Below are 14,907 nucleotides of genomic sequence, written 5' to 3'. Positions count from 1 at the left end.
CCTGCAGCCCCCCAGAGCCTTTCAACACGGCCTTACAGCAAGGCTTGGGAACTATGAACTGAACCTTTCTGGAACCCCCACAAAAGTCTCCAAATAGGGCCTCCCCTGCCCCCAGTAGTTGCCATGGCCCCCCGCCCTTCCCCATTCAGCCACAGCTCTTGAAGGCCGGCAAGCCCTGGGGTTGATCCAGAAGCAGGCAGTATCAGAGAGCCTGTTTTCCCAAAAAATTCAGCCAGCTCAGATGAGCAGCACCCAGATGTTCGGGAATTCATCTGCGGTTGGCCTATTTCTGCTGCTGCCCTCCACAGTCCAGAGCGCCCCCTGGCTGTGACAGAGGACAGGGCATCCCAACCATGGCAGAATGCTCCATGAATGACCCCATTGCTCCCTGCCTTGGTCCTAGCACTGGCTCTGTGGATCAGTCCCTGCTGAGAATCTATTTCAGGATCCCCCAAGGGAAATACGATTGAGGGACACAACAGGTCAGGACAGGAAAGTCACCAATTTCCTCCCCTCCCGCAGGACTTTCAATGTACCTCTGGCCTGGCTTACATGCAGCGTTTGTGCCAACAGAGTGTCAGTCGGGGGTTGTGAATGTACCACTAACATAGGTTTGCCGGTATTATTCCCCTGTAGATGCAGTTTTACCGGTACAAAAGTGCCTCCCACTCGCAGAGCTGTTCTTCTTTCTGTACAGGAATAGTGAGCCTACTGTACGCACACTGATGCCATTACAGCCAGTGTTACACAAGGGACTTGGTGATACTATCACTACACCAACCCAGTGCAAGCATTTTATGTATTGCACAGACAAGGCCTTTCGACACCTCGGCCTGGCTGAGCAGCACGCCAGGGCCTCACTGTGTTCACAGTCAAGCTGCTCCTAACCAGAACCCCAAGGTGCCCCCCCTTAGTTCGCCACCCCTTCTGCCAAGCACGTGTAATGACACATTATTGAATAGCCTTAGGCTGAGAACCAAGCCCTGTAGGACCCCACTGGGAACACCCCATTGTGGATCATTCCCTACCAGCAACTGCAGTTGGAGATCAGTCGTTAGCACATTTTTAATCCATCTAATATGGGATGCAATGATTTTATACATTTCGGGGAAGGGGGGAAATGATTAATGTCTGACAGAGCTAAGTCCTTACAGAATTCTAAGTATATTCAGTCAACACAATTGCCTTTATCAACCAGACTTGTACCTTATCAAAGAATGATATCAAGGTGGTGTGACAAGACCTATTTTCCATGAAACTACGTGCACCAGTATTAATTATATTTCCATCTGTTGGCTTGTTAGTGGTGGAATTCTGGTGTTAGCTGTTCCACTGTTTTTCCCAGCATCGAGGTCAGGCTAATAGTATCCTGTCGTTACCCAGGTTATCCCATTTATTCGTTAACATTTTGTTCGAACAATACTGCATTTCTTCTAGCCCTCTAAAACCTCTCAAGCACTGCAAGTTTTAATAAAAGTAAAAATCAAAAGGTATGAAGAGCTCCTTGGCCAACTCTTTTAAACCTCTCAGGTTCAAGCTTTCTGGCCCTGCTGATTTTAAAAGGTGTAACTTGAGTAGATGCTGCTACTGAACGTCCTTTTTGTTACCCTTGGAGAAGTATTTTTACATCATTGTACACAATGGATAGATCATCCAACTTGATTCATAATAGAGGACAAATATTTATTGAACCCTTCTGCCTTTTCTGCACCATTATTGACAACACTATTTTTAGGATTCCTTTTGTTCCGGGTACATTTTGAACACACCTCCTTATTACCCTTAACTCTCTGACACAGATATGGGGAGGATCCCTTTTGCTTCTCTTATCAGCCGCCTGCACCCTCTCAGCTTCTGTTTTATATTCACTGCCACTCACCTCCCCTTTTTCCACACTGATTTATATTTTATTGTTCTTTGCACATTTCCTTTAAGATTTAAAAAACAGCCTTTTTTTACAGCTGAGATACTGAGACTTTTGGAGCACCTAGTGAAATGTTCTTAAACAACTCCTAATTCCCATACACACTTCCCAGTTTAAGTTTTTCTTCCCAGTGATTCTGCTCATAATTATGTGTAGCTTTGGGGAATTAGCCCAAGTGTGTGTAAATACGGATACGTACATATCTATTACTGGTCGGTACAGCATTCTCTTTACTTTCAACAAAGGATCTCAAAGCACCTTACAACATCAATTAGTGAAGCCTCCCAGGATGGGAGTCTGTATTATTTCACCCATTTAAAGATGGGGAAAACTGAGAGACAGAGGGGACAAGTGACCTCCCCAACATCACAGAGCTGGGAATAGAACCCAGGAGTCTTGTCTCCGAGAAGATGATCCCCAATCTAACAACTAGACAACACTGTCTCCCATAAATAAGCCAAAGGTCTTGCCCTGCCTGTTGGAGAAAAAGGAAAAACAGCCAGCAGTCCATTGCAGCTGCGAAGGCAGCGGGGGAACATTCAGGGAGCAGGGGCTGAGGAGGTGTCACTCAGACATATGGTGGAGTGAGACGCCTGCCGAGCCTCCAATGTAAGGAAGGACTCTTAACACTGATTTGCTGTGTCAGTAGATCTGGCACACATGCTTAGCCAACCTGCTAGAGCGGAGGCAAGTACCAGGGGGACCTACCAATAGCCCAGCTCGCACAAGGCAAGGGAGGCTAGAATGGATTAGACATAGGCACTGAAGCATAAATGTCTGAGCTTCTTCCTACACTGGCCAAGGCAGAGCCACAGCCTGACATGGTAGCTGCAGGACCAATCAGCATGCCAGGCTTACCACCTTGGAGAAAAGTGACTCAAGGAGGGAGGAGAGCACCACATCACCCCAAGACAGCCGAGCCGGCATTCAGCTTGGGGGCGGTAGTTCTGGGCTAGGCTTTGCTATCAGAGAGACAGAGCCAGCCTGAGCTGGGGGTTGCTTGCATGAACATGATGCTGGGTCCCCCCGATCTAGACTTAGTCCTGCCATGAGTGCAAAGGACTGGACTAGATGATCTCCCAAAGTCCCTTTCAATCCTACAATTTTAGGCATCACACAGAAGTAGTGTGGGACCATGGGCCATGCCCAGGACCGCCCTAGCAGGCAATGACATTATCCATCAGGGAGGGGGGCAGCTCAAGGGCATAATATGAGTGACTTACACCAACCTGGCATTAAGGTGGCGAGCACATGAGTGAAGCTGACCCATCCGGGAAGGCGGGGGGGGGGGGGGCAAGGGGCTAGCAGCATGGAAAGCAGCTAGGCCTCTGGAGAGTGTAGCCTATGAGCTACCCATCTGAGAGCCCCCTCTTCCTGCGGCACATTTCCACTCTCTCCACTTCCCCACTCCACTGAATGCCCAAGAGATGCAGCTTACATAGCACCAGTGCACACTCACACCTGCTGTGTGAGTCACTCACACCCAGCATGAGGCCCAGAGAGTCCAGTGGGAAACGCACTGACCCCAGTTTGCATTTGTCCCATTTTGACTCTGGCAACTGTGTTTCAGACTCTAATGTCCAGCTGGTTTGTGACTCCCTCCCCTTGCTCCCCACTCTCCTCCCCTTCCCCCTCTCCCCTCTTTTCTTTCCAGCGCCCAACAGGCCTGAGTAGAGCAGGACTTCCCTGTGCACGCCCTTCCCCCTACGGCCCTCCTCCTCCCGCTCCACACCCAGTACACCCCCACCAATGGCTCTCCATAATGTTAATGACTTTTTAAACTGGCAGCACTCCCGCCTCTCCCCCCCCCCGCCCGAATCTGGCAGTCTGGGGGCTGGCCAGTAAGGAGCACTGCATTTGCTGACTGGAGCTTTGCAAAGCAAGGACGGGAGCTGCTGACCTGTGAGGTGCCACAGCCCACAGGAGCACCAGACAGGCCTTCAGGTGGAGAGAACAAGGCTCTTGCTACAGTAAATGGTAAAGGAGCGAGCGGCAGGAGCAGGAGACTCAGCCCCAGCTCTGGTTTCATTTCCATGCTCCAGGCCAGTGCTGGCAGGGTCTTGGAGAGGAGCCTGAGACCAGGCCCAGCCCAATGACTTCAAGCCAGGCCCAGGATCATCTTTCCCAAAAAAGCTGCTTGTTTCCCTATTTCAAACCCACGTGAGCAAAGCCCCCTTGGGGAGGGCTGGGGGCCCTTCACTGCAAAAATGGAAAGACACAGGCTCCTCGCTCAGGTGCAGGGGCTTGAGGGTGGGTGCCGACAGGCCACTGGACAGGCAGAGAGTGACACTAACGCACAGCTGGGGAAACGCCTGGACCAACGCGACTGGCCAAAGAACAGATCCGCCTTCCTGGTGGGGCAACATCTGCTGAGAGCCCCTGACCAGGACACACACACAGTGGAGCGCCCAGGGGAGCGTGTGTGGGGGAAATGTTAATGTGAGGCCAGTCAGACCCCAAAGCCGACAGCCTGGGTTCTGCATTGCCGGGCAATCCAGTTAACAGAGGAGAAAAGCCCACCAAGCCCAGCACGTTCTTGACTCCGAGCCCAGCCAGACGCTGCCATGGCACCGGGAAGCCGCCCATGTTATCTGGCGTTTCTGACTCCTTCTAGAAAATGGAGAAGGAGCCCTATGGCCAGGCAGCGCCACAGTACATGGGGCTACTGATCCCTAGCGCTGTCCGATGGGCTGCATGGGGCTCTCCTCTGCCACAGAGAGGTGGCACTAGGAGGGTGGGGACGGAAGTGTCAGCCAGCTCCTGTGCACAGCCCCAGCCCCCTCCCCTCCCATGGCTCTAGTCGCCTACGCAGCAGCCACTCCTGCTGTAGTCAGCAGTGTCGGGTCTGGCTGGCTTTGCAGGAATGCCGCTGTCAACCATCAATACTGCCATTTGATCAGGCCAGCCACCCGCCCTGGACACGGATGTTCCTACAGACACACTCATCTCCCTATAATTAAAAACATGCCAGGCTCCTCTGAACAGCACTGCTGGCTAGTGCTCTCCACTGCAACGTAAATAGTCCTGTTTGTGCCAAGCGCGCATATTGTAAATATCACTACGTATAGCTGGCCAACCCATGAGTCATTCCCCAAAACTCCGACTTAATCAACAGTGCCTCATCCCTAGCCCACACCAACGCAGAGCCGTGGGCCCCTTCCGGGCATTTGTCTTGACATCCAAACCCAGTGGCGTCCACACAAAACCATCCATCCGCCCAGCAAGGGATCCAGTCACCCCTTGCCTTGAAGGCGAGTTCCATTCGCTGCCCTCAAAGCTCTCACCAAACCAGAGTCCAGCCGGAGACAGCGCGCTCCTCTCGGCCCCAGAGAGCGGAGCCCAGGGCTCCATGCAGTTGGTGCTTCCCTGGGCGACAGGGCTAGCTCTCTCCCAGCGCAGAGGGCGGTGTGAGGGCACGGATGGACAGGCATGCGAGAAGGATGAATCCCACCGCATCCTGTGCCCAGACAGTGCCGCCGCAATGAGTCTCCCCCTGTCGGGCAGCATGTTCCAAACGCACCCACATTCCACAGGCTCCCTACCTGGCATCCAGCCTGCACGGCCCGGGGAGAACACAGCCAGGAACACGTCATCTCCAGGGAACACAGGGCTCCCGAAAGCCCATGCCAAGGGCTAATGTCAGGCTCCGGAAGCCAGGAAGGTGCCAGGGCCCACTACAGGCACATGCCAAACCCTCTCCCGCCCGCCCGCGCCAGGCTGAGGTGGGCAGCCTGTGCGGCGCCAGGACCGGGAACCCTAAGCATCTCTCAGAGTGCACAGCTGCCATGCCGGGGCTGCCGCCAAGCCAGGGGCAGCTAACGGTGGTGCCAGCAGAGGGCACAGCACAGGCATCAGGCTGGCAATGCCACCCAAGGCACATGCCAGAAGCCGCTGCAGACGGCATGGGGAGAGGGGGACCTGTGTGCCCCACACGCCCACTCTGTCTCCACGCCATGTTTGGGAAGGTCCAGGCGCCACCAGCCAAGCCCGACAGCTGCAGCCCGGAGCCCCCGGACAGCGTCCCCGCATTGGCCAGCGGTTTGCAGGGTCCTGGCCCCCCATCCCCTCCCCCCGCACTTCCACCGTTAGGCTGCAAACTTTGCATGTCCCCCAGGCTCCGGGGGCCCCGGCCGGTTGCTCGCGGCAGCGCTTCCCGGGGACCCGTTCCCGTGCCGAGGGGGGGGAGGAGGGGTGCGGCGCCGGCCCGGGGAAGCGACGGCCCCTGCCCCCGGGAAAGGCGGCGGCTCCCCGCCATGCCTTCGCCTGCGCCGGCCGGGCGGCCCCCGCACACGAGCTCCGGAGCCGCACTTACCCTCCACGGCGGAGAGCGGCGGCAGCAGCAGCAGGAGGCAGCAGCCGGCCAGCAGCGCCATGGCGGGCGCGGGCGGGCGCGGGGCGGCGGCCGGGGCTAGCGGGGCAGCGGCCGCGGCTCCATGCGGCCAGCCCGGCCCCGCGCAGGCAGACACACGCGCCGCGCGCTCGCCGCCGAGTGAGCCATGGGGCGCGCGGAGCCGGCCCCGCTCCGCCAGGCTGGAGCGACCCACCGCCCGCGCCGCGCGGGGGAGCGCTCGCCGCCGCCCCGCCCCCGCGTCCCGCCGCGCCGGCCGGGCCGGACCGGGCGGGCGGCGCAGCCTGCGGAGGGCGGGAGCCGGGGGCGGCGCGGGGCGGCCGGGCGGGCGAGCGGGGCCGGCGCCCCCCCGCCGCCAGTGGTATCTCCCGCCGCTGTCAGTCAGCCGCGGCCGGCGGGGCGGGGTCGCCCGTCACCTGCCGGGCCAGGGGAGCAGCGCCCCAGGCTCGCCAGCTGGGCCCGGCCGGGGGTTACCTGCGCCCGCCCCGGGCTGTGCCCGGCCGGGGGTTACCTGCGCCGGCCCCGGGCTCTGCCCGGCCGGGGGTTACCTGCGCCCGCCCCGGGCTCTGCCCGGCCGGGGGTTACCTGCGCCCGCCCCGGGCTCTGCCCGGCAGTGGTAACCTGCGCCCGCCCCGAGCTGTGTCTGGCGAGGGGTTACCTGTGCCTGACCCAGGCCCCAGCCAGCCGGGTGTTAAACTGTCAGGCTGGTTACAGAGAATGTATGAAACAGCTGTCGGGTTTTGCATTACCCAGTGGTGCATTCAAGCTGGCAGGACTGGGCACGGCCCTGGCACAGCAATCCAGGCTCCTCTCTGAGTCAAGTGATGGTTCCTCTGTGGGTGATCTCCTGCCACTCAGCCACAAAGTCTCCTGCAGTGGGCACATTGTCAGCCCCTGGCTGGGAAAGGGAGAGGTTCAAATGGAGCAATTTGCTTCTTATTATGTGCTTTTAGCACCCCCAAGCTTTGCCAGCCTTCCCCAGCAGAGGGGCAAAAACCTGATAGTAAGAGTCAGATAAAACACAGGTGAATTGAGGGGGTGGCTAATTCCTGGCTCATCCCCCCCGAATCCAGGCTTGTCCCCCACCCTGTTGTTTTATTAGGTGTAGAGATATTAGTCCCAGTGGAGCATGCACAAGTGGGGCAGTGGTCCCATGCACAGGTGCGCCCTGCATCTCCAGTGCTGACTAGGACTTCACATGGCTGTAGGGCCTGACTCGCCTCCACTCACATCTGTGTCAATCAGGAGTGGCTCCGCTGAAGGCAGTGGTGTAACTGAGATGCAAATCAGTGACCAAACTGGCTCTCAGTTGTGCCAGTGTAACTGTCTCAGGGTACTTCCTGCAGGCAGTGTACAGTAATGGTCCAGACAGCAAAGTGCTCAAGAGCTGAGTTTGACCCCTTGCGTTCAGCATGGCCCAAAAGCTACTCCAGCCATGACAAACAGCATGTCCTGCGCTATGCCGCAGCCTCACTCGCACCAGTGCAAAGTGGATTAACTCCACTGCTGTCCCAGCAGTTACCCTATGTCTACAGTCGTGTGAATGAGATCAGGATCTGGCCCCCTCTCTCCCTGGCGCCTTGGCCCTGGCCAACATCCCCCAGTGCAGTGGTTTCTCGTGCTGGCAAAACTATTCTAGCCTCTTTGACCAGAAACTATGGCCCTGGGGGGTTCCTGCCCCACCCCTCCAGGTGAGCTGAGGTGCTGCAGGCCTGAACTCTTCTACCCCGGTTCCTTCTACCCCGGCTGTGCTGCTCGGCCCACTCCTCGCCTGGATTCCAGGTGACTGGTGCTGTCTCAGTCCCTGCCCTGGAGAGAGCCACTCAGCCCACGTTGCCCTGCAACTGCATTCCCTGGCTTATGGGCTCCCCCTTTATCAGCCCCTCACTCCCCACATCTTTGAGGGGGCCATTTAGGGATCTGGGGCAAAAATTGGGGATTGGTCCTGCTTTGAGCAGGGGGTTGGACTAGATGACCTCCTGAGGTCCCTTCCAACCCTGATAGTCTATGATTCTATGATTCTATGAATAAGACTAATCCGAAGCCAGGCACACTCCCTGCCTCAAGTGCTCTAATGCAGTAACAGCCCCACCCCTGACTGTGTCCCCCCTCCACCTGCTCCCTGCAGCGACAGCATTGCCCCTGCGGCTGTCATTCCCCAGTACACACATCCCCCCACGCCCCGCAGCCGGCTCCCATGGCAAGCAGCACTCCTTCTGGAGCTCACGCTCCCATGTCACAGCACTGCTCTGCGGGTCTGAACTCTGCGAGGGGCCCCATAGAAAGGTGAACGAGGCACCACATGGTTCTGGAAGCTCTTAGAGTACTTGGGACAGAGAGCTTTTGGAGAGGGGGTTTCCTGGGGTCCAAGTTCCTGACAAGACAACCCCTTAGCCCATCTGCTCTCAGAAGCTATGGCAAAGCGCCATCGGGCATTTGGGGGCCAGTCCCCATTGTGATCAACCCCAAATGATTATATTGGCGAGCTCTGACTTCATGCCCAGGGCCCCAGCATGCAGCAGCCAGCCCAGGATTAATCCCACCACGAGCTTCCTGGTACTGTATTACAGCAGCTTGGGCACACAGAGGTCCACCATCAGCCCACGCAATCTGCATCCCGCTGCCCTCCAGTGGCAATAGCCAGCACGTCAGAGGAAGGTAAACGCCAGCAACAATGCCGCTGGTTAATTGTGCAGAGCTGTGCACAGGAGGGGAACGACCCTCCGTGACCCCAGCAGCAGACCGCTCCAGCCCAGGCACGGGAGACTCCATTCCCTTCTTGAGCACACAAAGCTACACATTTTATTATTGCTCATCAAAATGACCACTGGGGGTAGCGTGGTGACGCTCCCTTCTGACAGAGAAGCCCCCAGCCTGACCCACACTGGCTGTATGGAGAAGCGGTTCCCTTCAGTGAATCTAAATGGAGCTGCCACTGATGTGCTAGAGAGGCCGAGTGTTCTCACATTAGCAGGCAGGGGACTGAGGAGGCACTGACCAGCTCTCCCTCTGCTCTTCATCACCTGCGATACTTTTCTAATGCCCCTTCCAAGGGGAAGAGCCCTGGGCTCTCCACCCTCTGCTGCAAGAGAGTACCACACAGGCCTCAAACCATTTCCACTGTCCTTCACAGAACCCCTTACTCCCCACTAGATCTTTCTTGTTGCAAGGTGCCCAAGCCTGGGCACAGAGCTCCCAACAGTGGCCCTGCCGTTTGATACAATGTCATTAGAACATATTCCTCTCTCTCCCATTTTGAATATCTCCAAACAGCCTCTTTGCTTGTTTAGCTGCTGCTGCTGTGTGCCAGACCAATGCCTCACCCCCCCAATACCCCCCAAGCTTTTCCTCAGAGGATCCCTGGAGCAGCATGCCCCGCAGCACCAGAGCTCAGGCTATATTTGCCAAAGTGCACAACTGGACACAGCCAGCCTGGATTTTTCCTGCCATCACCCTGTGCCATCTCCACCATGCTCAGCTCAGCTGGAGTTTCTCCCAGTTCTTTATGGTTTGTTTTAGTTAGAGCCCAGGGTCACCCGCAAACATTACCATCTTGCTCTCCTCCATCTCCTCAGAGTCATTAATAAATATATCAAAGAACCCTGACCCAGCACTGCCCCACCCAATCATCCCCTCGCTCCATACTCAGGAGCATCTATCATAGAATCATAGAATATCAGGGTTGGAAGGAACCTCAGGAGGTTATATATCCCTCAGGTCCACTTTGGACTCCACCAGCAGATGTTGGCCGTGGCCCTGGGGCTATGGACCCTCCTTAACAGTCTCCTGGGAGAGGGGCCTCCCTTATGGAAAGCTTGGTGCTGTCAGTGCAGGGAAATGACTGAACCCCAGCCCCAGGGAGCCATGCATGGCTCTCTCTCAAACATCTACACTCCCAACTGGGTCTCTTCCGCCCACCGGAGGCCACTGGATCTATCACTCTGAATGTGTACATAGCAGATCTCATAACCAGATGTATGTGTGTTTAGGAGAAAATGACTTTTCTCCTTATGGTCTGGCTGGATTTGATGCTCCCATTCCCCACCACCCCCACCCCATTTCCTTATGTTCATCTTTGTGCCAGATCCATGTGTGTGGCCTATACAAAAGCTATTCAGGGAGAGACAGAAAATCTGATTGTAGGGTATCCAGAGAGCCAGCTTCTCTATAGCTGGTGCTCTCTGTGCTGCCTCCTAGTGGCAATCAACTAACTACAATGCCACAACTGCCTTTAGCTTACCACAATAGTGCATGGTTTTGTCTGCATGGGGAAGTTTTAGCAGTTATACCGATCTAGTTATACTTGTCTAAGTCCCCATGTGGACATTCTTATTCTAGTATAAGGTTGGGGATTTTTAGGTTAGTTTAAACCCCCTGGAATAAGAGTGTCCACACCAGGGTTATATTGGTATAACTAGACTGATTTAAATTAACCCTTTAGGTTATACACAAAACACTCTGCCATGTAGACATGGCCTTAGTTACACCAGAGGGTGTGTCTAGACTAGGACAAAAGGTGGTTGCTACCATGTTTTAACTAATGTTTTTAATCCCTAGTAAAGACAGAGCAAGCTGTATTTTAACATGTGTTAGCTGGTCAAGGATCCCACCTAGACCACAGAGTGCACTATTAGACCCCAGAACAAGGATTGCAGCCATTTAAAATTCCCATCTGTTCAGCTAGGAGCAAAACTACAACCAAATCCTGTTACTGGGATTGTTAACACAATAGTAACAACAGTACCGAGTATCTAACATTTGTTAACCTATCCAACTATACTCTCAGCCCAGCAGAAGCAGCTGTCCTATCTCGGGGCCTCTCCTTCTACCCCTCCACTCCCACGAACATGATACAGTTCTGTGGTGACCTAGAATCCTATTTTCGACGTCTCCGACTCAAGGAATATTTCCAACACGCCTCTGAACAACATACTAATCCACAGAGACCTCCCTACCAACACTACAAAAAGAAGGATTCTAGGTGGACTCCTCCTGAAGGTCGAAACAGCAGACTGGACTTCTACATAGAGTGCTTCCGCCGATGTGCTCGGGCTGAAATTGTGGAAAAGCAGCATCACTTGCCCCATAACCTCAGCCGTGCGGAACACAATGCCATCCACAGCCTCAGAAACAACTCTGACATCATAATCAAAAAGGCTGACAAAGGAGGTGCTGTTGTCATCATGAATAGGTCGGAATATGAACAAGAGGCTGCTCGGCAGCTCTCCAACACCACTTTCTACAAGCCATTACCCTCTGATCCCACTGAGAGTTACCAAAAGCAACTACAGCATTTGCTCAAGAAACTCCCTGAAAAAGCACAAGATCAAATCCGCACAGACACACTCCTGGAACCCCGACCTGGGATATTCTATCTACTACCCAAGATCCATAAACCTGGAAATCCTGGGCGCCCCATCATCGCATTGGCACCCTGACAGCAGGATTGTCTGGCTATGTAGACTCCCTCCTCAGGCCCTACGCTACCAGCACTCCCAGCTACCTTCGAGACACCACTGACTTCCTGAGGAAACTACAATCCATCAGTGATCTTCCTGATAACACCATCCTGGCCACTATGGATGTAGAAGCCCTCTACACCAACATTCCACACAAAGATGGACTACAAGCCGTCAAGAACACTATCCCCGATAATGTCACAGCTAACCTGGTGGCTGAACTTTGTGACTTTGTCCTTACCCATAACTATTTTACATTTGGGGACAATGTATACCTTCAGATCAGCGGCACTGCTATGGGTACCCACATGGCCCCACAGTATGCCAACATTTTTATGGCTGACTTAGAACAACGCTTCCCCAGCTCTCATCCCCTAACGCCCCTACTCTACTTGCGCTATATTGATGACATCTTCATCATCTGGACCCATGGAAAAGAAGCCCTTGAGGAATTCCACCATGATTTCAACAATTTCCATCCCACCATCAACCTCAGCCTGGTCCAGTCCACACAAGAGATCCACTTCCTGGACACTACAGTGCTAATAAACAATGGTCACATAAACACCACCCTATACCGGAAACCTACTGACCGCTATTCCTACCTACATGCCTCCAGCTTTCACCCTGACCACACCACATGATCCATCGTCTACAGCCAAGCTCTGCGATAGAACCGCATTTGCTCCAACCCCTCAGACAGAGACAAACACCTACAAGATCTCTATCAAGCATTCTTACAACTACAGTACCCACCTGCGGAAGTGAAGAAACAGATTGATAGAGCCAGAAGAGTTCCCAGAAGTCACCTACTACAGGACAGGCCTAACAAAGAAAATAACAGAACGCCACTAGCCGTCACCTTCAGCCCCCAACTAAAACCCCTCCAACGCATTATTAAGGATCTACAACCTATCCTGAAGGATGACCCAACGCTCTCACAAATCTTGGGAGACAGGCCAGTCCTTGCCTACAGACAGCCCCCCAACCTGAAGCAAATACTCTCCAGCAACCATATACCACACAACAGAACCACTAACCCAGGAACCTATCCTTGCAACAAAGCCCGTTGCCAACTGTGCCCACATATCTATTCAGGGGACACCATCACAAGGCCTAATAACATCAGCCACACTATCAGAGGCTCATTCACCTGCACATCCACCAATGTGATATATGCCATCATGTGCCAGCAATGCCCCTCTGCCATGTACATTGGTCAAACTGGACAGTCTCTACGTAAAAGAATAAATGGACACAAATCAGATGTCAAGAATTATAACATTCATAAACCAGTCGGAGAACACTTCAATCTCTCTGGTCACGCGATTACAGACATGAAAGTTGCGATATTACAACAAAAAAACTTCAAATCCAGACTCCAGCGAGAAACTGTTGAATTGGAATTCATTTGCAAATTGGATACAATTAACTTAGGCTTGAATAGAGACTGGGAGTGGCTAAGTCATTATGCAAGGTAACCTATTTCCCCTTGTTTTTTCCTACCCCCCCCCCCCCTCCTCAGACGTTCTTGTTAAACCCTGGATTTGTGCTGAAAATGGCCCACCTTGATTATCCTACACATTGTAAGGAGAGTGGTCACTTTAGATAAGCTATTACCAGCAGGAGAGTGGGTTTGTGGGGGTGGGGGTGGGGGTGAGAAAACCTGGATTTGTGCTGGAAATGGCCCAACTTGATTATCATACACATTGTAAGGAGAGTGATCACTTTAGAAAAGCTATTACCAGCAGGGGAGTGGGGTGGGGGGAGGTATTTTTTCATGCTTTGTGTGTATAAAAAGATCTTCTACACTTTCCACAGTATGCATCCGATGAAGTGAGCTGTAGCTCACGAAAGCTTAGGCTCAAATAAATTGGTTAGACTCTAAGGTGCCACAAGTACTCCTTTTCTTTTTGCGAATACAGACTAACACGGCTGTTACTCTGAAACCTAACATTTCAGGAATGTTCATCCACAGAACTCAAAGCAGCTCACAAAGCCGGGGCAGCAGCATTTAAAATTCCCCTCTCCCGCATTTGTAGATGAGAAACCAGCATGGCTGAGGCCAAGATTTCAAAGTGGTTTCAAATTTTGGGTGCCCAGCTTTAGAAACCTAGGCTTGAATTTTTAGGAGTATCCATTAATTTGGGGTGCCTGCTCTGAGACCCCTCATGCTAGACTCTCTTTGGTTCCAAGCACCCACGAGTCCAACTGATGCATGGGACCTTTGAAAATAAAGCCTAGGGTATCTCAGGTTGGGTTCTTCACAACAGAGACACCGAAAATTAGTAGGTATTTCTGAAAACATGGGCCCGGGAACTTGCCCAGGGCCATATAGCCAGTCAAACTCAGAGCTGAGCAATAGACCCCATTGTACAGCCCTTCCCATAATGCCTGCAGAGGTGTGTGCCTTGCCTTTGCTCCAATCCTTGCCCATCAGCTGAGGTTCTCTAGATCACTCCCACACCAGCATCAACTTCCTGGACACCACGATTAGCTTCAACAATGGAACTCTGCAGACTATATGCAAGAAACCCCTGATCATCACCCTTACCTCCAAGGATCCAATAATCACCCCAAACACACCAAGGAACCACCCCGAACACACAACCAGGCACCCAGATACCACAGAATATGCTCATAGGAGAAAGTCCTGGATACACACCTTAACACACTCAAACCGCCCTTCACCAAACAAGGACATCCACCAGAGAAAGAGATCACATCATGGAATAGCTACGCAAATACCCCAAGAGAACTTGCTTCAGTACAGAGGCTGAGGGGAAGTCTGACCACACATTGTCACCTATCACCGCACACTGGAACCCAAATGGGTATCATCAAACAGCTACAGCCCATACTTGATAGGGACCACATTCTGAAAGAAATCTTCCCTGAGCCTCCTCTTCTCGCCTTCAAGCAACTCTCAGCCTCTCCAAACTCATCTTCAGAAGCAAGCTTCCCACGTCCCAGGACCCACCAACTCAAAGTGGCACCAGGCCCTGCCAGAACAACAGATGCAAAACCCACAGATATATCCCCGCTGCTATGATGATCAACACCCCCTCAACAACCTTTCAAGATCTGTGGGTCCTACACACGGCGGTCACAACATGTGCTGTACCTCAGCCAGTGCACTAAATGCCTCACTAGCAACTATGTGGATGAAACCAATC

At 53.6% G+C, this 14,907-nt stretch overlaps 1 protein-coding gene across 4 annotated transcripts in view; it reads right to left on the bottom strand.

Annotated features, from left to right (window-relative positions):
* EPHB2 (EPH receptor B2) overlaps window positions 1–6,387 on the bottom strand; it is a 279,799-nt gene extending 273,412 nt beyond the window's left edge. For all 4 annotated transcript variants that reach the window (XM_084651374.1, XM_084651376.1, XM_084651375.1 and 1 more), the window contains exon 1: window positions 6,237–6,387. In XM_084651374.1, coding sequence (XP_084507500.1) covers window positions 6,237–6,297 — 61 coding nt within the window. In that variant the 5' untranslated portion in view covers window positions 6,298–6,387. The remainder of the gene's footprint in view (window positions 1–6,236) is intronic.
* Between the last annotated feature and the right edge of the window lie 8,520 nt (window positions 6,388–14,907).

This window comes from Lepidochelys olivacea, assembly GCF_965140295.1.
Source record: "Lepidochelys olivacea isolate rLepOli2 genome assembly, chromosome: 18".
Classification (NCBI taxonomy): Eukaryota; Metazoa; Chordata; order Testudines; family Cheloniidae; genus Lepidochelys; species Lepidochelys olivacea.
Note: the sequence above shows the minus strand (reverse complement) of the source record. Positions and strands in the feature narration are given on the sequence as shown.